A 22,680-nucleotide genomic window follows, 5' to 3' on the forward strand; every position below is an offset into this window, starting at 1 on the left:
CTGCTCTGTGTAATTTATGGTATAAAGTCCAGAACTTTTGGCTCAGCAGATCCAGAATCCCACAAGTTTTCTGTGAGGAAGTTGGCACAGCACTGCAAGAGTTTATCCAACGAGGATGGACTTTAATCATTGTCACCATAGGAAAGGCTGGAGCTGGGGCTAGGGATATAGCACTTGCCTAGCACTGGGTCCAACCTCCAGTACCAAAATAATAATAATAATAATAATAATAATAGATTACCATAATTGTTATGATATACAGTCAGCAGTGCTCTGCAGTGCCTGAATCTCTTCCTTTGGGTAAAAATGTGTTTGCTGGGTTATTTTTGTGGGGAGAGAGGGCGAGGGATATTTAACTCCTTGGTATGCATATGACAGAGGCCACATTTTATCTCATGACAGTCAGCCTCAAACACTTTTGTCCTAAGTAATCTAGGAAGGAATTGAGCAAAACCTGTACAGCTTGGGGCTGGGGATTTAGCTCAGCAGCATAAGCAGCTGCCTTGCAAGCAGGCAGTCATGAGTTCGATCCCTGATACCGATTAAAAAAAGAAAAGAAAAAAAAAAAAAAACCTGTGCAACTTCCAGGACTCTGGCATTCTCCTAAATGGACATGAATTTTAAAAAATTTGTAGATGGTGGCTGGGATCATGGCTCAGTAGTAGAATGCTTTACTAGCAGGCTTGAGGCCTGGAGTATGATTCCCAGCACTATCAAAAAGTCAATAAATAAAATTTTTAAAGTTAAAAAAGTAAATTGCAGATGATATCATTTCCGGTGCACTTAAATATTAAAAATGAAATAAAATCATACTTGTAAAACTGCACCCAGTAGAATTGATATACTTACCTGGTGCCACCATAGTTTGTTTAAAAATGTCATCAACTGCTAGACTTAATGATACATCCCCATAATCCCAGCACTCTGGGAAGCTGAGGCAGGAGAATAGCAATTTAAACCCAGCCTGGGCAATCTAGCAATTTAGCAAGACCTGTCTCAAAATAAAAATTAAAAACTGATTGGGGGGAGGCTGGGGATTTAGCTCAGTGGCATAAGCGCCTGCCTTGCAAGTGTGTGGTCATGAGTTCGATCCCTGGTACTGATAAAAAAAGAAAAAGACCAAAAAAAAAAAAAAAACAAAACAAAACAACTGATTGGGGTTGTAGCTTAGTGTGAAGGCTCTGGGTCCAATCCTCAGTACTGGAAAAAAGTACCATGAATAAACTCTTCAGAAAACTTTTTCAATTTTGCCTTGTGTTATTTTTTTCTGAAAATGCTATTTCCATTGCATTTCTCTCTATAATTTTAATTTCAGGTAATGTTTTCTTATGCTAGAAAATATCACATTTATCACCCTATCATAATCTCTTTGACAAATCTATGATTATTAAATTATCATATCCAATTTTCTGAGCTGAGACACTTTTAACGATTGCAGTGTTTCTCCTATACTGCGTTATCATTATAATTTTTAGTGGTACACAGTAGATCAGCTCAAGGTAGAATTAATTTGACAAGTAACTCTTAAACAAGAAGTAAATGTGTATAGGGAATGAGAGGAATGGAATGTTTTCCAAATATTTCATGCATTCTCGGATGATTACTTATACTCAAGTGAAACAGGGTTCAGCACCAATTCCACATCTCTTTGTCACTCTCACTTAATGGATATAAATATGAAAAGCTTTGTTCATATTTTTAAAAAAGTTTTTTCCCACTGGGCATGTTGGCTCAAGCCTGTAATTCCAGCACTGGGGAGGCTGAGGCAGAAGGATCACCCTAAGCTCAAGGCCAGCCTGGACTACAAAGTGAGTCCAAGACCACCCCTGAACTGCATAGTGAAACCTGGTTTCAAAAAAGACCCCCCCAACAAAAAAGTTTTGGGGAACTGTAGGAATTGCATTATAATTCAATAAACTAATGGTACCTGAGTGCTTAAAAAAACTTGCATGTAATATGCCAAATGGATGTGACTGTGATCTGGCTGTGACATCTGTCACCCCACTGAAAGCCAGAGGGGATTCAGCTAGAACATCCAAACAAGCTCCCATGTTATATGCCGAAGGACACACCATTCTTTGTTTACGAAAGATTCGAGTGTTCTAATCTTCTGACTGCTCGATTAGGTTATCCTTCCGTGTTGTTAAAGATAACAATGAAGGCTGCTGGGCACACGCCTCTAACTTCAGTTACTATGGAGGAAAGGTGGGAGGATGAACAAGCTGGAGGCCAAGCCCGAGTAACCTAGTGTGGGAGGGAAAGGGAAGGAAAAACGTAATAAAGATGTGTTACCTGCATGAACCAACTCCACGCAGGAATGTAAGCAAGCAAAACCAATAAAAATAAATAATAAATAAAAATAATAATAATAAATAAATAATAAAAATAAATAGGAGGTAGGGCCTATCCGGAAGAGACAGATCACTGGGAGCATGACCTGGAAAGGTGTATTCTTGTCCCCAGATTGTCCCTTCTCTCTCTGCTGCCATACATAAAATAGCTTTCCTCCACCATGCCCTCTGGCACGCCATTTCCCTCTTATCCAGGTAACCATGAACTAACTCCTCCAAAACTGGGAGCCAAAATAACTCTCTCCCTCTTTTTTTTTTTTTTTTTTTTTTTTTTTTTGTCTTTTTGAGACAGGGTCTCACTATGCAATTCAGGCTGGCCTTGAGCTCACTTTGTAGCCCAGGCTGATCTCGAACTCACAACGATCCTCCTACCTCAGCCTCCCAGAGTGCTGGGATTACAGGCATCAGCCACCACGCCCGGCTCAACTCTCTCCCTCTTTAAAACATTAGGACTGTAGCTGGGGGTACAGTGCTGGCCTGCCACGCATGAGGTCCCGAGTTCACAAATAAAATAACAATGATAATAATAACAGTCTTGAAGACTAGACGACTTGCAAAAGGATTTGCATTCCTTGTGGAGCCCCAAAGAGTTGATGTAGCAGAGCAAAGCACTTTGAGGTACACCAGTAAGACTGGCAAAGGCAACCATGGAAGAGGGAGAGGCAGGGACAGGAAACCCTAACGTGGTCCTGGGAGAGAGTCCTTAGGGAAGCTGGGACTTGGAAATTAATTCCTTTAAGATAACCCATGTCTGTTTTTTCCTTGGAATGCCTCTGGGCACAGTGAGGTCTCCTTTTATAACTGGTTTTTGCTGGGCTGAGGATGAAACCCATGGCTTTCCACTTGCTAAGTTAGAGCTCTACCGCTGAGTGTCCTCTGCCTTAATCCCAGGTTGGGGCTACCTGTCATCAGTCTCTGAATTCATTGATTCAACCAATCACAGATGGAAGATACTTGAATAAATATATTATATGTATCTGTACCGAACTTGTGCAGACAATTTCTTCTTGTCATGATTCCCTGAACGATACAGTGGTAACAACTATTTACGTAACATTGACATTCCGTTAGGGATCACAGCTCATCTAGAGATGGCTTAAAATATACAGGAACATGTGTGCAGGTTTCTGGCAAATACTACACTGTTTTACATAAGCACCTGGAAAACTAAGATGCTAACAGCACCCTCTTGTGGGACTGGCCTGAGGACCAGGTATAATGTGTACAGGAAGCCTTTTAACGCTTGGTGAGGCTACAGCCCAGTTTGGGGACCCTGTCAGCCTACCTGGGTTTAAGCCTCGCCACTCGCCTCACCTCTTGAGGACACTGAGCAGGTTCCTCGCCTGTGTAAGCCTTGGCTTCCCTGTGTCAGATGGAGGGGATCATGCAAACTCTACCACCTCTGCCCATCTGAGGGTTAATGGTGTACCCACAGTTTGCCTGGCACGGTGAGCAACCTGTGAGTGGCCTGTGTCTGCCCCCAGCCCACCTCGTGCTGGGCAGTGACCCCAGGGCCTTTTGAATGCTAGGCAAGTGCTCTAGCGTGGTTCTCTGAGTCCTGGCTTGTAGCTCCTCCCATGCCCAGCCTCACACCTTCCAAAGTCAATCATGTAACCCTTGGGTTTTTTTTTTTTCTTTTTCCTTCCTCTAATTCTCATGGACTGCACCTAGGTCCCTTTCACTAGGCCACATCCCAAGTCCTTCTTTATTATTATATTTTTTAATCTTTTAAGACAGGGTCTTGCTAAGTTGCCCAAGCAGGACTCAAACTTGCCATCCCCCTGCTTCAGCTTCCCAAGGACCAGGATTATAAACATTTACCATCACTTGTGGCCCTTGATCTTTTCTTAGCCCTAGGGCAAGATGTTTCTTTGCGGTAGTGAGAACTCTACCTAGCTCTGGAGCCAAACTGCCTGTGTCTAGTCAAGGCTGTACCTCTTGGTGTTTTCCCTTTTCTGAGTCTTAGTTTCCCCATCTGACAAATGGGGATAATGACAGCCCCCACCCTGTGTGATCGGTGCAGGGCTCAAAGGACAACGCGCAGACACTGCACTGTTCGCAGAGGGTGTTGGCTTATCGGTATTGCTGGGCTGGGCACCGTGGTTCTGACTTGTTCCTGTTCTCTTGCTCTGTGCAGCTGTCTAACAGAAACCGTTTCCACCCACAGGTGGTCTTTGTAGGCATGATGTCCAGCTCCACGCTCTGGGGAAATATCTCCGACCAGTACGGCAGGAAGACGGTAAGGCAACCCTCTGCACATGCTTCCTCGGGGTTCTCTCCGTGGTGCTGTTTTGAGTAGCACAACCTCGGTTGCTATAGCAATCGGGAAGCAGAATGAGGAGCGATGTTGGCGGACAGTGAGAATATCATGCCCCAAGACCATCTTGGACCCTCCCAATTGTGGAGTCCAACCATGAGTGCTTCAGAGTGTAGATGATGCTGTTGGTGCGCGGGCACGTGCCCTGGATATTCACCATTTCCTTACACAAGGCTGGGGCAGGCAGGGGACGGCACATGACTATCCCAACAGAACTGCCCGCCTGGACAGAGCTCACCCAGGCACTGAACTATCTGCCTTCCTTGGTCTGTGTCATCTGTCCACCTCCCACTGGGATCAACACCTAAATAAGCTATTTGGATCTTGATCTCAGGGTCTGCTTTTAGAGGGAGCACCTGACATAACAGGAAATAGGCTTACAAATAGGAAAAAAGGAATTTACAGGTCTGGTATTCGATTGAACCCTTGTGGTTTCACTCATCTATTTCCTTCATAGCTTGGGATGGTACCCTTGTATTTTACATTGCTTTTGTTTTGCTCAGTTACATTTCAGTCTTTGATTCTGTCAGCATGGGAAGCCACTCTTCTCCTGCCTGTACACATGGGCTTCACGGGCATAAAGAGCTCTAAGTTATCATTCTGATGACCACGCGTGTTCTGTGATTCCCTCTCTGACCACCTTATCACTCTCTCCCTTGAGCCTGCAAGTGCTCCAGAGACAGGGTGGTCTAACGGCTGTGTGCTTGAAATCAGGTAGCAGGGTTCAGCCCTAACTTTGCCACGTTTGACTGTGTGACTTTTGTGCAAATGTATTGACCTCTGAACATCAATTTCCTCCTAACACGAACTACACTGGCGAGTAAATGGATGTGATGGGTGAGTTGTTCTGCAGTGCCAGGCACACGGTGGGCACAAGACATGCATGAGCTGGAGCAGCAATGACAGCATTTCTTTCAAGTCCCAGATGTCGTCGAGGCCATTGGTCGGGGGACCACACTTTTGAGAACTGTTGGTTCAGATTTATTCCTAGAGCTGTTCAAGAGCCAGACATCTAAATAAATTTATAATTCTGTTAGGAAGACAGAAGGGAGATGGGATGCTAGGAAAGTAACATCAACCATCACTACAACCAGCATGTCATAGTTTGAAAATACAATCGTGCCTTGTATATCAGGTACTCAGCCAAGCAGGGTTCATGCATGAGCTCATCAAATCCCCACCACCACCATCAAAGTACATACTACAAGCGCATATCCCTAATCCAAAAATCCCAAATCTGAAGTGCTCCAAAATCTGAAAAAAAAATTTTTTTGAGGCAGGATCTTTCTCTAGGTAGCCCAGCCTGTTCTTGAACTTGAGATCATCCTGTCTCAGCCTCTCAAGTGCTAGAAGTACAGGTGTGTACCATCACATCAAGCTTAAAATATGCAGTTTTTGAGGGCACATACGATGTTAAAAGCGCTTTGGAATCTTTTAGATTTTGGATTTGGGGATTAAAGATAACCAATAAATGGGGCTGGGGGTTTAGCTCAGCGGCATATAGCGCCTGCCTTGCAAGCAGGCAGTCGTGAGTTCAATCCCTGGTACCGATAAAAATGAAAAAGATAACCAGTAAAATCTGTGCAAATATTTCTTTTTCTTTTCTTTTTATACTGATGATCGAATGAACGCACGACCTTGCACTTGCCAGGCAGGCACTGTGCCACTGAACTAAATCCCTGGCCCTGAAAATATTTCAAAATCTGAAAAAATTCAAAATAGAAAACACTTCTTGTCCCAAGCCTTTTGGATAAGCGATACTTACTCAGCATAATCGGTCTGACTTTTAGCAGAGAAAGCTGAGGTACCAAGAAAGGATAGCTCGCCCCAAGGTCATAGAGTGCGTGCCATGGAGCCAAGTCTTGCTCTGAATTGGATCCTTGTCTTAGTTGTGACACTATTAGCTTCCATCTCTAGGTGCTTGATACATTATGGTGCCTCACGGTGGTGCACACCTATAATCCTAGCACTTAGGAGGCCGAGGCTACACAGTGAGTCCACAGCCAGCCTGAACTACACAGCAAGACTGTCTCAGGAAAAAAAAAAATCCATAGTCTGGTTTTCATCAACAGCACTTACTGAATTTTGTGAACAGGAGCCACATTTGGTAACATGGGGGAGGGGAACCCTTAACAATGTTTGGAGATATTTTTGGTTGTCACTTCTAGGAGGAGGACTGTACTGGCATCTATTGGGCAGAAGCCAGGGAGGCTCAGTACCCCACAGTGCACAGACACTCACTCAGTCCCATATGGTACTGACGCTGAGCTGAGTGAACATAGGATGCCTAGTGGCAATCTCAGGAAGAGTTAGTCCTTCTGCCTCTTTCCCCTTCTCTGGGACTGCTCAGCCCTGTGTCAATACTTACCTAAGCGGCTCATTTTGGCAAGCGAAGTAATAGCATATCACTGAAAAGCACAGGCTTGAGCCACCTTGCCTGGGTTCAGGTCTCAGCTTCTCTACTTCTAGGCTACGTGACCTTGGGCAAGTTATTCCAGCTCTCTGTGCCTCACTGCTCTGATCTGTAAGTGGGTTAACAACATAAGGGTGTCACTGCAAATGGCCTTGCACAAAAAGCTCTTGCATAGAGAATTAGATTCACAAACGTTCACCATTGCAGGTATGGTGGTGTACACCTGTAATCTCAGCCTCTTAGGAGAAGCAGGAGGATTGCAGGTGCAAGCCTAGCCTGGACAGCTTAGTGAAATCCTGTTTCAAAATGGAAAAAAGTGCTGAGAATGAAGCTTTGTGGCCGAGCACCCAATCTCTAGTATTACAAATGAATAAATAAGTAAATATCCATTATGAATCCTATTGCACGCCACACTTGTGATACTAATGGCAAGGCGGCACTGAAGTCCTTGTCTTTCACCCTGACCTTGGCTGCTGGGTCTGAACTGGGTTATCACCCAGAATTCAGCTGAACAGCTTGACATTTATCCAACCCAAACAGAAAAGGCTGGGGGGCGGGGGGCTGCCCATAGGGAGTCCACCTGATGGCCTGGCAAAATTCCACACCCTGCATGAAGCTGGGGTTACCAGAAGGAGGGGAAGGAAAGGAGAGAGAACACCCCAGCTTACAGGGCCCCTCCCTCTCAGCATGGACTCCTGGCGCAGCCTCTGGGAGCAGGAGCGAGTACCAGGGTGTAATTAGAAAGCTTCCGCGGAGCTCCTCCGGGAGCCAGGCCCGCTGGGCATCCAGCCAGCCTTAGCAGCCAGAGAATCTCCCGATCTGCCCTGGCCCAGCTGGGAGGCTCCGAGAGGGCATCCACTGCCAATTTTGCAGGGCAATGGGCTTCAGCGAGCCACTTTGTTTCCCACAGAAGTTTCTATGGCTTAGGAATGTGTGGCAGCCATGGAAAGGGGCAGATGACTGGGGACATCATGGAGATGAACACAACCGGGTGCATATCCCAGTGCTCCCCTGTTGAGCAAGGTAGCCTAGGGCAAGTTCCTTCACTTCTCTGGGCCTCAGTTTCCCCATCTGCAAAATAGAGTTGGTAAGAGAAGTGAAAAATAATGGTGGGGGGATTCAGTAAGAAAATGTATGTGATATATTTAGGTGTTTACTGATGCATGGTTAGAACATGATAAATAGTAAATTATTGTTTGGGGCTCAAAGGACCATGGTATTTTTAGGTCACTCGCTATTTCAAAAGTAGGGCGTTACGATGCATGCCTGAAATGCCAGGTGAAGATGAGAGGAGGTCTTCAAGTTCAAAGTCAGCCTGAGCTACCATAGCAAGTTTAAGGCCTAAACCAAATAACAAGATCCTGTCTCAAACAAAACAAAAACCAAAAGAAAAAAGTTATTAAATCTATGTCATCTTTAATGAGAAAAGGCGGTAGGACTCTACCTCTGAGGATCCCTGTGTCTCTGTGACCTATGAATGTTGTCCGTGTCATTGAGAGACTGGAGGACACCATACCACACAGCTGGCACACATGGCACCAGGCTTTCTAGGGTGCAGATTGCAAACCAGAGGCCCATAGCTAAATCTGCACCCTGCCCACTTTATTTATTTATTTATTTTTTGGTCCTACGGATTAAAATCAAAGCAGCAATGATCCCGAGCACATTTCTACCACTGAACTATACCTTCAGCCTGTGGTTTTTTTGTTGTTGTTTTAATCCCTAACAATATTTTAAGGGATTTTGAATCAGTTGTCTACATTTCAAAAGATGACATATTTTGCATAAAAAATGAATAGAGTATGGTTTTTCTAGAAAATTAGATAATTTATTACCCAAATGGGCCCCATTTTCTTTCAGGGTAACTTTTAGCTAGACCCAAGTAGGGGATGACAAGTCAAAGTGACTTCTCTGCCATGGATCCAGGCCCACCTGTCCTTGCTGTATTAAGTCTGCAAGGTGCCTTTGTTCTCTTGGCCAGAGGTACTAGGGAGCCATCAAAGATCCTGGAGGAGGGGAGCAGCTTATTCAAAGTACAGCTGTCAGGGCTAGAAGCCCTGGCTCCAGGTTTCACTCTGCCACTGGCTGCTTTTGAGCAAACCACTCAACTACTTTAGCCCTTGCTGTGCTCATTTGTAAAGCAAAAATAAAAACAATCTCTTTGCACAGGGCTGCTGTGAGGATCCAGTGTCGTGATGTGACAATGATTTTTAAAATGCAAATGAAAATTCCAGAAACTCCGCAGCTGCCCTGTTCCCTGCTGTAGTTCAATGCCTAGCAAATAGCAAATATTCAACACAGATATATTTTATGGATGAAGGAATGAATAAATAGTATGTATGCATATCTCTACTGCCAGGCACATAGCAGATACGTAATACATGCCCTTAGAACAAATGCATGAGTGACATGTATAGTATCTTTAGTGCCAGGCACGTGTCAGGTTCTCAGTGCATGTGTATTAAGTATATGAATGAATAAATGAATCATATTTATTAGTATCTGCAGTGCAAGGCACACAGTAAGAATTCAGTACGTGTATACTGAATAAATGAATGGATAAACAGAAGAATGGATAATATTTATCAGTGTCTGGCTGATAGCAGATGCTCCGTACACATTTACCTAATAAATTCTTCAGCGAACAAGTTAATGAACACACAATGTTTATGGATCTATTTCTGTAGCCGGCATAGCAGAGCTAATGCATGTGGAAGGCTGGCAGGCAGGCAGGAGCTATCAATCTGCAAGGGGCGGATCAGCAGGAAGCAGACTGACAGCTGTATTAAGGAGAAAGGCCCATGAGGCATTTCTGCAGAGTCCCAGGAAAGCTTCATGACAGTACTTACACGTGGTGGCTGAGTCTTCATCTTCTGGGCAGCTAGAAAGCTTGGCATCATTAGGCCATGCAGAGCCAGCTGCAATCTGTTGTGAGCGAGTTGGACAGGCGAGAGTGCCTGTCTTGGGGACTGGGGGAGGATTGCGTGGCACCCGGCAGCCTTTGCAGAAGGCTCAGTCTCGGTGCCCAGCTTGGTGGCCTCTCCTCTCCTCTCCTCTCCTCTCCTCTCCTCTTCTCTTCTCTTTTCTTCTCTTCTCTTCTCTTCTCTTCTCTTCTCTTCTCTTCTCTTCTCTTCTCTGTTTCTCTCCTCTTGTTCTCTCGGCTGTTAATTATGGCCAATGTCTGATTTAAGATTCCTTGGGTCCCAAGGAAGAAAATCCCTATGAAAAATAGCTTAAGCCCAAAGAAAACAATTAAGTATAAATGTGGAAGGAACCAATTTTAGTAACGGGTTTATGGTACAGAAAGGATGCTTTATTATTTTTGCTTCTTGGATTTCAGTTCTTTTATTCTTTCCCTCCATTCCTTCCTAATGCTGGCTTCAAACCGAGGGCCTCACACACGGTCGGAAAATGCCCTGCCACTGAGCTCCAGCCCCAACCCCTGTTGGTGGCTTTCTATGGCACAGACCCCTGCTATCTGGCGATGCTGAGAACCTCATGACTCTGTGTTTTCCTCCTCTGCAGGGGCTGAAGATCAGCGTGCTCTGGACTCTCTACTATGGCATCCTCAGTGCTTTTGCACCTGTGTATAGCTGGATCCTGGTGCTCCGAGGCCTGGTGGGCTTTGGGATTGGAGGGGTCCCCCAGTCGTAAGTAAATACCCAACTCTGGCGATCCAGACAGGCAGCCAGTCAACTGCAGCGGACCCTCTGTATCTGTGGGTTGTGCATCCTTGGATTTAAAAATATTTGGAGAGAAAAATCTTGCATTTGTACCAAACACAATGGCCTTTTTTCCTTGTCGTTATTCCCTAAACAATATAGTGTAACAGCTGTTTAAAAAGCATTGCCATTCTATTATAAGTGAGCTAGAATATACAGAAGAAATCCATAGAATCTGTGCAAATACAATCCCATTTTGTGTAAGGGACTTGAGTGTCTTAGATTTTTGGCATCTTGGGAATGCCTTAGAACTAATCTCCTGTGTGAGCAGCTGGGTGGTTGCACATCTGTTCCTGGCTTTGGGGATTAGAGATGCTGCCTCACAGCTTCAGGTATCAGGAGCTAAGATCTAGGAAGCAGACACCATCCCTTTTGGTATTGTAGTAGATGACAGTAACAATGATTGGAAGGCTGTCAAGAGAAATAATAATAAGAACAACAGACCTAGCACCAGTTGGACAGTTCACTTGGACACATCACAGCAACCCCGGAGGGGTATAGCATTGTGGCTTTGCAATCTGCATGTTTTCCGTTGAGGAAACTGAGATTCAGAAGGTGAACTCCAAGTTACTCAGTGTGTAAACTCAGGAAAAAGAATCCAAGAATCCAACTCTGTCTGCCTGCAACATCTGTGCTCTTGGCCATCACGAATGCCGCCTCCCATCCCCCTGACCAGTACATGAGACCCATGAAGGAGGTGGGAGTGGTGTTCATTCACCCTACATGAGCTGGGGTGGCTTTGTTGTTGCTGCTATCATTTAAGGAGCTGAGAGTACTCGGAGTTGTTGGCAAAGCCATTCTCTCCTGGAGAGTCAGGGTAGACTTTCATGTATGCTGGCTCCTGAAACAGGGATTGGCAAACTCTAGCATGCGCACTGAATCTGACCTGCTGACCAGGTTTGTTAGTAAATTTTTATTGCAAAATTTCACACTTTCATTTACATCCATGGCTGTCTGTGTGCCACAGCAACAGAATCAAATATTTATTATATGGTCCTTGTAGAAAAAAAAGTATATTGGAAAATAAAACAGTCAATATTTAGTGTTTATAGTGTGGCAGGTGATGTGCTAAACAGTTTGCCCAGATTATGTCTTTTAATTTGCCACTTTCTCCTATCAGACAAATTTTATCAGTAACTTCATTTCATAGAAAAAGAAGAACAGAGAGGGACAGAGCAGAAGTCTGAACCCATGCTCGCTAACTCCTGAGCCTGGGCTCTGATCATTGCATTTTACTGCCTGTAAACCACTGGCACTGGGGGAAATGTGGACTATTTCATAGGAAAGCAATTGCATGAAAATCGAAAACAGAGGTAGAGTCTCAGGACTGCGAGTGGATGAAACCTACAAGAAATGGAGGCTGAAGTTGGACAGGGGGACCAGGCCAAGCTTACTAAATGCTTTGAATGTCAGGCCAGAGGGTTTGTCTGTAGACACTGGGGAGCCACTAAAGTTCTTGATCAGGGAAGGTACATAAGCATGTTAATCCAAGATATGGGTAAGATGGTTTGGAAGCAAAGAATTCTGCTGTAATATTTTAGGGATATTTTGTGCAAGGATCACGTAAACTGGTGGTAGTTTATTCCTTTACTTAGCCAGTATTGCTTGAGCATTTATGATGGCATAGGCGTGTGTTGTGGGTTAGGGATATAGCATCGAGCAAGAACAACACTGCCTCTAGTATCGATGGTGGGCAGTCAGGCTGACAATTGGATCAGCTTGTGAGACACCCAGGGAACTAGTAAAGCAGACTTCTGGATATGCCTGAGTGGGGTCATGGAAGTGTGACCTTGGGGACCACATCTGCTCGCTGGTCTCTTCTTCTCTGGCACTGTTTCCCTGCTCTGCTTCCTGACTGCCATGAACTGAGCAACTTTTGCTCCCTCCTGCCCTCCCATCATGATGTTCATAACCATAGACTGAATCCTCAGAGACCGTGAGCCAAATTAAACATCTTTAAATTGTGGGTGTTGGACATTTTGTCCAACAACGGGAACACTGACTCAGACAAGTGGGACCTTTGGGAACAGACTGAAATGAAGATTGGCATGCAGGTGGTTCCTGGAATTAACACCCGTAAGCAAGTAAGAAAAACAGAAGCACACAGAGGAAGGAACCTCAACGGAACTGACGAAGTTATCCTAAAGAACCTGCCCTGTTCGAGGACTCTCACTGGTTCCTCACACCTGTGGAAAATCTCTCTGACCTGGCGCTCAGGACCTTTAACAGGCTTCTTCTGGTCTGCCTGTACAACCTCAGCTTTCTAGTTTTATAGATCTCATCTCTACAGATCATCAAAACCTGGCCAGGAGCCTCCCTTAGGCTCAGCTCCTCTGGGCATGGTCCAGCCTCCTCTTTCCATACAGTTCCTTCTCCAAGGTATTTTCCTGTTGGGGTTCAGGAGCTGGATGGCCCTTCAGAGTTAATCTGAATAAAGCAAGGGCCTGGAATTCTCACCCTCACACCACACAGTCGTTGAATGTGGGATGCCCCCAAGGAGGGAGCGTGACCTTGGGCAAGGGAGCTACGCTGGGCCGCGGTAGTTACTGCACGGGACCCAGCTATGAACTTTTAGGGGGCAGCACTCCTGGCCTTTAATGTCTCATTTGTTTCATTCACTCCAGTCACTCGGCTCCTTTGCACTTTGCATTTTGGGGATCAGTGTCCTTTATAGGAGGCTTTCACCCAATCTGAGAATAGTCCCTCCAAGATTCTGGATGACCCTCTTCCCGTAAATACTTACACAAGGGTGGCCGTGGGATAGAGTGGGTCCTGCTATAGCTGCTGACCTAGTGATTGTAAAGGGTGCCTGCTTTCTCTCTCCTCTGCCACCCACTGAAGATTCTCCTCCCCTTTGCTAGTACTTCTGCTGATCTAGATGGTTTACCTGGTGGGGAGACCTAAGACCCCGTGACAGAGGGGTCTGAATCCCTGGTCACTGTGCTTTTTCGAGTGTAACTGTTGTACTTATCCATTTAGTACCAATCACTGAGCAAGGGAATCCTAATAAATGTTCTGTGTAATGCCTGAGTACACTGATTATACAACAGTGGTCCTACCTGCTCCTTGTGAAGATCAATTTCTGACTGGTAAACAATGACCTGTTTTTTATTTTTTATTTTTTTGCCTGCTTATGTCTTTACAAAAGAAGCCCAAAATTACTGGATGGAAGCTCTTGCTTAAAGTCTAGTGGGATGCTTCCCTGGTGAAAGCCTCTAACCTCTAAAAGCCAAGACCTCTAGACCTACCGAGCTAGAAGCTACAGAAGTGAGGTACTCACAGCTCCCCCAGGGGGTCCCTACTACTTCAGCACCTGAATTTCTAAATCTATATATTCTTTGTACTGGAATATAGCCACATAGTGGCCGTTGGTTGACGGGTGTGCTGTGTCTGCAGGACAGTGTCCCATCCTCCAAGGCACTGTCTCCACCCTGATGCTTCAGCAGCCCCTGAGAAGGCTGCTCTACTGCTCTCAGTCCAGCAGCTCCGTTGTGGCACAGAACACAGTAGGACCAGTAGCTGCAGCTCTCCATTGGGGGAGACACATGGGACGTGCACAGGAGGATGCTTGGAAGAACACTTAATGTAAATTAGCAAGCATCTGGAGCTGGGCGTGGTGGTGCATGCCTGTAATCCCAGCACCAGGAAAGCTAAGGCAGAGAATCACTCAGAGTTTGAGACCATCCTGGACTACATAGCAAGACCCTGTCTCAGAAAAGTTCCATAAGCTGGGTGTGATGGCGCACGCCTGTAATCCCAGCACTCGTGAGGCAGGAGGATCACTGCAAGTTTGAGGACAGCCTGCACTGCACAGTGAGAGCCCCATAAATAGAATGCAGACAAATAGATAGATAAATAAGGCATCTAATCCACCTTATGCTTTGTTAATAAGGTCAAGGGGTCAATGTGGTAGGTGATGGACACAGTGTGTGATTCTGCAAAGAGGATGTGACGGGACCATATGAATTTAACACACAGGCAAACCTTCAAGATCCCCCTGCTGCCTGGAGGGACACTGTGAGCTCAGTCCTCCTAAATTCTTCTCTTCCGTCTTTATGATTGCTGCTTCCGGGGCACTGCAGGATGGGCATCTGACATACTCCCCTGGATCTGAAGCAGGTTTCAGAACCACTAAAGCTCAAGTCAGAGACTGTTAGCAGAGCCACATAAATCTGGGCTGGCAGGGGCGGGCGGCCAATTGCTCCACTTTTGGCACAATTCCAGACATTCCTGCAGACACAGGCACTGGCCCCTTCATGAGCCATTCGCTGCCTAAGTAGAGTTCCCCCAGAGGCTGGAAGACGAGTTCTCACAGAGGAGCAAATGCATTTTTCCCAGCACAGGTGCCAGAAGAAGGAGCTTACCAATAGTGACCTGGATTTTCTTCCCATTTGAGGAACTAAATGTGCAAAACATGCAAATTAATTCTTGTTCAAGATGGTAGAACCAGATAGGCCATTTCCTATTTCTTGTTATGGCTTTCCTGGAAATGACATACAAGATTCGAGAAACAAGGAAGCTTTAACAGTGCCAGAAAGCAAGAACAAGATGTTATCATGAGCTGACCAAAAATTCTGAGAAATTGCCAAATTGATAAGCAGAAGAGATCATAGTAGCTGAGTACCCAGAGCAGAGAAAGACCATGTCTCAGAACAGCAAAGGGGACAGGGACTGCTCTGCTGGGGTCTGAGAAAGACATCATTCCCAGAGTCTGCAAGTGCAGGGAAGGAGGAGAGGACACCAGGGGAATAAAATGAAGAACCACGGAGCTCTCTTGGTGTGGTGGCACACACCTTATATTCCCAGCACTCGGGAGGCTGAGGCAGGAGGATCGTTGTGAGTTAGAGATCAGCCTAGGCTACAAAGTGAGCTCAAGGCCAGCCTGACCTGCATAGCAAGACCCTGTCTTAAAAAAAAAAAAGGAGACAACACGGAGCTGTGAGGAGACCCTTCATCCTTTACTTGCGTGCTTGAGAGTCTCCAGCTTGCCTGCCACTGCGCCCCTACACTCTGTGTTTCCCCTCGATGATGCAAAAACGGATAAATAAATAAACCAACCAGCAACTCAGTGCGTCCTGCTACACCCTCAAAGCAGGACTGTGACACAGGGTACCTATGGACTTTCTGCCACCCACCAAACAAGCCCTGCTGCAAAAGGGGACACCAGGCGGGCCCCCTCTGGTTTAGGTCTCCTCAATTCCGGCACCACCCACCTGGAGATGGACCGCCCTTCCCCTACCTCAGATGCCATCACCGGCTTGTGATCCACTGGCGGTCAGTTCTCATGAGTCCCACCTGGGCTCACTTAATTTCCTCAAGCTCACAGGCCCCAGGGGAGCACTTTGCCTATCTTTACTGATTTATTGCAAAGGATATTGATGAACGGCTAATGGAAGAGGCCCAGAACAAGACATATGGGAAGGGAGAGGGGCCTGTCTGCTCACTTGGGCCGCCACTGCCCAGAGCCACCACGTGCTGGGCTATCCAGAGGCTCTGCAAACCCCATTCTTCCAGGTTTTTATGGAGGCTTCTTCACACAGGCGTGACTGAGGACACTGCTGGTCACTGCTGATCGACTTGATCTTCAGCCTTTCATCTTTCTCCAAAAGGTTGGGTCCAAAAATCCCAACCTTCTAATTCCAACTAGGTCTTTTCAACAGTGACTAGCTGTACCCCCAATCTCAGGCTACCTGAGTTTACTCACCTGCAACCAGTCACAGGTCAACCCATTGGCATACAAGAGGCCACTTGAGGATCCCAAGGATTTTCAGGGTTGCATGCTAAGAAACAGGAGGAAGACGAAACACCTACATATTTCACACTTCTCATGGAGTTGTTCATCCATGAAAGATCACGTAGCACTTCTGTTTGTTTAGTGAGTTACCTGCGCACTACAGGGATTTTATACATGTGGTCATTTAAAAACTCACAAAATGTTAAAAGACAGAGATAGTCTCCCCTCCACTCTGCAGGTAAGAAAACTGGACTTTCAAGAAATGAGGTAACGTGCTCAAGATCACACAGCTATTAAACATGGGGAGCTGAGATTTAAATGCCGCTTGACCCTTCACAACTATTTTGTTAGATAGCTCTTTCATCCGTGAGGAGGAGGGCACATAAAAAAAACTGTTACCGAAATCACAGAAGTATTTAGCTACCCAAGAGAGTTCCTGCTCCTCAGCTCTTTAGCTATTTACATAAAAATAATTATGTGCCAATTAGACGATGGTCTTAGCTAGTTATAAAAATGGCTCCCCTAAATTCATTGCAGGGAAGCATTTAGGTGAAGATATTTTTATACAATTAAATGTATTTGAGAATTTCAATTCATTTAGAATAACATTACTCAACTGCAGCCTCTCCTAAAATTAGTCCAAGAACGCAGTGCCAAACACTGGGTGAGTTATAAAGAAATTTGGCTCACCGTCCTGGCCCAGGTTTAAGAGACTGCATCTAGCAATGCCCTTCTGCTTTTTTTTTTCTTTATATTCTATTAGTGGATGTCAATATTTGTAATTTACCTAGTTTCTTTAAGATCGATCTGCCTTTTGGTAGATTACAGCAAAAACTGGCTTTATCAGCGAGGTTACCGTGCAAACTGTAAGTGTTTGAAGTCTGGAGAAAAGTCCATTTAGTGTTCTTGGAGAGTGAGAGTCTTGGAACTTATGAGTTAACAATATAGAAGGAAAACACGCGCTGAATTTATGAACTTATGTCTTTAAGACTCTTAGGAATTTGGAAGAAAAAAGTTCCAAGGCATCTTTGATTATTTCTTGAAGCTACGGTTTACTCAGAAGTACAATTTTAAAGTTATAGTTCCTCGTCTCCTTTCTGCCCGTTTGTATTTCTGCTATCCTACTTCTGGAGAGGATCCTCAGTCCTGTCGTGGGGTAATTGCTCCCGCTTTGGGGAGCACAGTCTAATGGATGCCCACAAGGCTCACTATTCCTAGAATCTTGAAAATATCTCAATGACTTCCAAATACCTTGGTGTCTTTAACCTTGAAGATAGAGGATTACCAGCTTTAGACGAGCAATCTTCAAATGATTTACAAGTCCATGAGCAGAAGGAATCAGGAATCCGATCCAAAGTTTAAGTAGAAACAAAACAGGTGCACAATAAAACAGAGATGCCAAACTTTTAGCCTTTTTGTAGCCCATCGGGTGGCTTTTGATCCGAGTGAGAACTCAGTGCTTTTAGCTAAAGCAGCCTCCAAACCCCTTTTGCAATGGGCTGAGATGTGGAAGTGAGACGCCAATACACAGAACTTCACAGGGTCCCACTCAGAGCACATACAGACTCCAATAAGGATGGGAAAGACTTCTGGCTTTGGGTATAAATGGAAATTATATTATTAACATGACATTCATTCCCCTGTGCACATCACTCATAGGAGTCTCCTTTCTCCTCTCCCCCAAAGTAAATAATCATATGGTTCTTGGTAATAAAAATAATAATAACAACATCAGTAGAGATAATATCGATAATAACAGTAGTTGAGTGCTTACCAAGTGCTGGTATTATCCTTAGTTCTTACACTACCCTCTCATTTGGTCCATCAGCAACTCTATTTTTCCCATTTGATGGATGGTAAAACTGAGGCCCAGAGCTCATAAAGTGGCTTGCTTAAAGTCAGATACTTAAGTGTAGGGTTAGCATTTGTTTTGTAACAAACCACCCCAATACTCATAGCTTAAAACAACAACAAGTAGCCGACTAGTCACGTGTGCTTATTCATCCCGGCTCCTTGGGAGGCCAAGCGGGGAGGATCATGAATTTGAGGTCAGTTTGAGCAACATACTGAGACTCTGTCTCAAAAACTAACTAAGGAGCAAACAAAAATCAATGATTTATTTAACTCACAATTCCAGGCTGACTGGGGCTTGCTCACAAGTCTTCAGTCAATTGGTGGTGCTGGGACGGGGATGCAGATGGAACCCAGGGCCTTGCACATGCTAGGCAAGCACTGTACCACTAAGCCACATCCCCAGCCCTAAAATAGAGTTGATAGGAAGAGCTACAAAGCACGAGGAGACACTGGGGAAATTTTTGCAGGCCAGGGGCAACTGGACTCAAATTCCTATCTGTCTGATGCCAAAGCATTGATAACGTTGGACAAATGCCACAAAAGGCTTATGAACATATATAGTAAGGTCTTAGCAAACCATTCATGTTCACTGGTCCCTGGTTCTGATTTGGAGTTGCTTTTAGGACTGCTGAGCTGGTAGTACTCAGCACGTTTCTATTCTCCTTAAGACGGTAGAAGGAATCACATTTAGGATGAGAAATGATTTTACTTTCTGTCTCTGGAGTTTGCATCAGGAAGGACCAGACTTGGCTGGGGATGTAGCTCAGTGGTAAAGGGTTTGCCTAGCACGCAGGAGGCCCTGAATTTGATCCCCGGCACCATGAAAAATAACAATAGCAACAAAATGAATATACTTTACTTCAAGCAAGGGACTGAAATGGCCCCATGTTTTATCATTGTAACAAGACTTTTTGTTTTGTTTTGTTTTTGAACATCTAGGAAATGCTAATAGGCATAATCAAATTCAAAGATTTTTTTCATAAGCAAAGCATAGGTTGACACTGGGGCTATAGCTTTTTTCTTCCAGTAGAGGGCACTGTGTGCCCCGTCCTTGGCATCCCACTGGGGTATTGGCTCCTTTTCAAGGTAACAGTACCCAGGGCTAAGGGCACAGCTTGGTAGTAAAGCATGTGCTTGGCATGCACAAGGCCCTGGTTCCATCTCCAGAACCAACTACATTAATACCCCGCATGGCTGCCCTCCTGTTGGACCTTGACACCTGCCTGGGAAGGTTCATCAGATTGGCCCACACATCTGACCATATCTCTTCTTCTTCCCTCCAAAGAAATGTTCAGATTAAGATCGCAAAGGGGGCTGGGGATTTAGCTCAGCGGAATAAGCGCCTGCCTTGCCAGCAGGCACTCGTGAGTTCGATCCCTGGTACCGATAAAAAGAAAAAAGACAAAAAAAAAAAAAAAAAAGAAGAAGATCGCAAGTCATTTCCCTCCATGCAAATGATCCAAAAGGCAAATCTCTAATTGCCCAGTGCTGTGCGCTTGCTTACTTGCAGTGGGATTTATTTACGCCAGAATCAGCTGCTTCTTGGCATTGTTAACTCCATTGCTCATTCTTTTGTCATTGTGATTATAATAATCACCATACTTTGGATGCAGATTAAGCAGTTCATTTTCCTAATGAACTGCTATAAATAACAGCCAACAGCCGAATGTGGGGTAGGATTACAGGAAAAGACGTTTCTTGTGGCATAGGTTGCAAAAACAAGAAATTGAAAGCAGCCTAAGTGCAAGTGCTGAACAGCAGGAGGTGGATAAATAGTAACAGCCCCACCATGGGGAGGACTAGGCAGCTATTAAAAAGAATACAGTAAGGGGAGGCTTTGGGGCTTATTAATAGAGCGCTTACCTAGCATGCAGAGGGCGCTGGGTCCCCCAGGGCTGTGAAATAATACAGCAGCTCCACCTAAACCAATACGGAGTGATTTCTAAATTGTCTTATTGAAAACAGATCCTGATTCAGATCTTCAATGGTAATTAGTTTACTCTGAAACGCTGCAGCGTCTACTTCCAGCTGGCCCACCCCCAGGATGAGGGGATCGGCCTCTGAGGGTGGCTCCTGGGAAGTGAAAATTCTGTGGCACTTCTGACCTGGCTCACAAGTTGGAAAAATGGGAGACAGAGCAAAGGAAGCAAAGAGAAAGAGCGTGTTGCTTAGTTTCATTCATTCATGTGTTACATAGAGAAGAGGCTGGAGGGTCACAAACTGCTGGTACATTATGGTTTATGAGGGGCGGGTAGGAGCAAGGTCCTGGGAAGAGGAAGGACCATCGCACGTCATACACCCCTAAATCCTGTAACAGTGACAATACGCTCAGGTACTACTTAGTAACAAACATAATAACAAAATTAAAAAGGGGGAGAACAAAAAGACTTCATGCTACAGATTATAAAAACAAATCCTTGACATCTAGACAGGAATAAACTTTCCCCTGGAATATATTACCACACATTTTTTGCGTGGGTAATGATTTGGTCAACACGCTTCTCATTTTAGTATTTTTGATTCTGAAAATATGTATGCATACCACTTGGAAAACAGAATAAAGCCTCAGAGAAGTTATGCATGGTAATCACTACACTCTTTTAAACCTGTTTTCAGTTCTTGGAGCTTGGTTAATGGGACTCCTTGTGGTTTCACTGAGAGCAGTCTGGAAGGTGTATAAATCAGGGCAGTTTGGGAGGTGGTGGTGTGTTAGCTTTCCCTTCACTGCCGGGACAAAATACTTCACACCCAGTTTTGACAGAGAGATTCTTTTTTTTTTTTTTAACCAGGGATTGAACTCACAACTCACACTTGCAAGGCAGGTGCTTATGCCACTGAGCTAAATCCCCAGCCCCTACACCCAGTTTAGAAGAGAAAGGATTTATTCTTGGCTCACAGTTTCAGACGGCTCAGTCCATGGTCCACTGGGTCCGAGCATCAGGGCAGGACAGCACAGGAGAGGAAAGCTGCTCGTGCATGGCAGTCAGGAGAGCAGGAGGGAAAGGCCCCACGGTGGGTCCGCAGGCTCCAAGGCCACGTTCTCATGGCTCACCCTTACATGCCCAGAAATGTGCTCACAAGCCAATCAGACTGTCATCCACGGCACCTATCACAAGTGTGTACACGAAAGCCTTAAAATAAACATATCTTCTGACTCATATTTGATTTAGGGGACGATCCTAAGCACACTATATTTTTATGTATTTTATTTTTTAAATTTGTGGTCGGATTTTTGTTTTGTTTATTTGTTTTTGTTTTTGTTTTGAGACATGGTCTCCCTGTCCAGTTCAAGCCGGCCTTGTACTTGTTTGTGTAGCCCAGCCTGGCCTCGATCTCCTGACGCTGCTCCTGCCTCAACCTCGCAAGTGCTGGGACTACGACTGGCTGGGTTCTTGAAAAAAACATTTCAACTTTTTAAAAAGATGATTAAGGAAGTGTTTAGGGAAGTGACTGATAGGCTACTGAGTGAAGAAGAACTGGCTTAAAATGTTAGCTCTCCTACTTCCTGACTTGTTAGATGTACAGGCCCAGCCAACTACCAGTGTCCTTGACACAGACACGGACATGTAAACGAGGAATAAAGATACACAGAACACACACAAGCAGTGGGACCTGGAGTAGTTACCTACCCCGCTGAGTTTCACTGTTTACTGAGTAATCCATGTAAAACATCTGGAACAGTGGATCGCACACAGTAGATTCTCAGTTAAAGGTGACTGTTTATTAAGGAAACACACATGCAATGGAATGTAAGTACATGCAAGAGGCTTATAAATAGGCGTGGGAAGGGCTGGAGTTGTAGCCCAGTGATAGAGCACATTTCTAGTATGTTTGGGGATTTGATCCCCAGTGAGAGAGAGAGAGAAAGAGAGAGAGAGAGAGAGAGAGAGAGGAGAAAGAAGAGGAAGAAGGAGGAGGAGAAGAAGAAATCCATGAAAATGCTTATTTACAAAACAAATAATAATTCTTCAGTATGACCTCAGCTAGGGGTTCAAACAGAGAGAAGAAAATTGAGATACATTCATTCTAAAAAGCAGAGTATGCTGAAACACCTTCACTGTGAGCTGAGATTCCAGGCCATTTGCCTTTTCTTCCTGCCATTCTCTAAAGAATCTGTCTGATCTCCAAAAGCCCTAACCTTGCCTCCAAGGCTCCCGAGAGCTCTGCCTGCTCTGGACAGAGCTGCCTTTGATCAGAACCCGGGCAAGACATCTAACTGGCCACGGCCCAGCCTTGTCTGACTCCCAGTGGCAAGGGCAAGGCCAGCTCTGAACAAGTGAGATGCTCTG

General features: G+C 45.0%; 1 protein-coding gene across 2 annotated transcripts in view; it reads left to right on the forward strand.

Moving 5' to 3' along the window:
* Svop (SV2 related protein) overlaps nucleotides 1–22,680 on the forward strand; it is an 82,376-nt gene that overhangs the window by 24,565 nt on the left and 35,131 nt on the right. For both annotated transcript variants that reach the window (XM_003477944.5, XM_063225800.1), the window contains exons 5-6: nucleotides 4,519–4,590; nucleotides 10,607–10,731. In XM_003477944.5, coding sequence (XP_003477992.2) covers nucleotides 4,519–4,590; nucleotides 10,607–10,731 — 197 coding nt within the window. The remainder of the gene's footprint in view (nucleotides 1–4,518; nucleotides 4,591–10,606; nucleotides 10,732–22,680) is intronic.

This window comes from Cavia porcellus, unplaced genomic scaffold (assembly GCF_034190915.1).
Source record: "Cavia porcellus strain 051 isolate PalLab524CR breed Dunkin Hartley unplaced genomic scaffold, mCavPor4.1 scaffold_16, whole genome shotgun sequence".
Taxonomy (NCBI): Eukaryota; Metazoa; Chordata; class Mammalia; order Rodentia; family Caviidae; genus Cavia; species Cavia porcellus.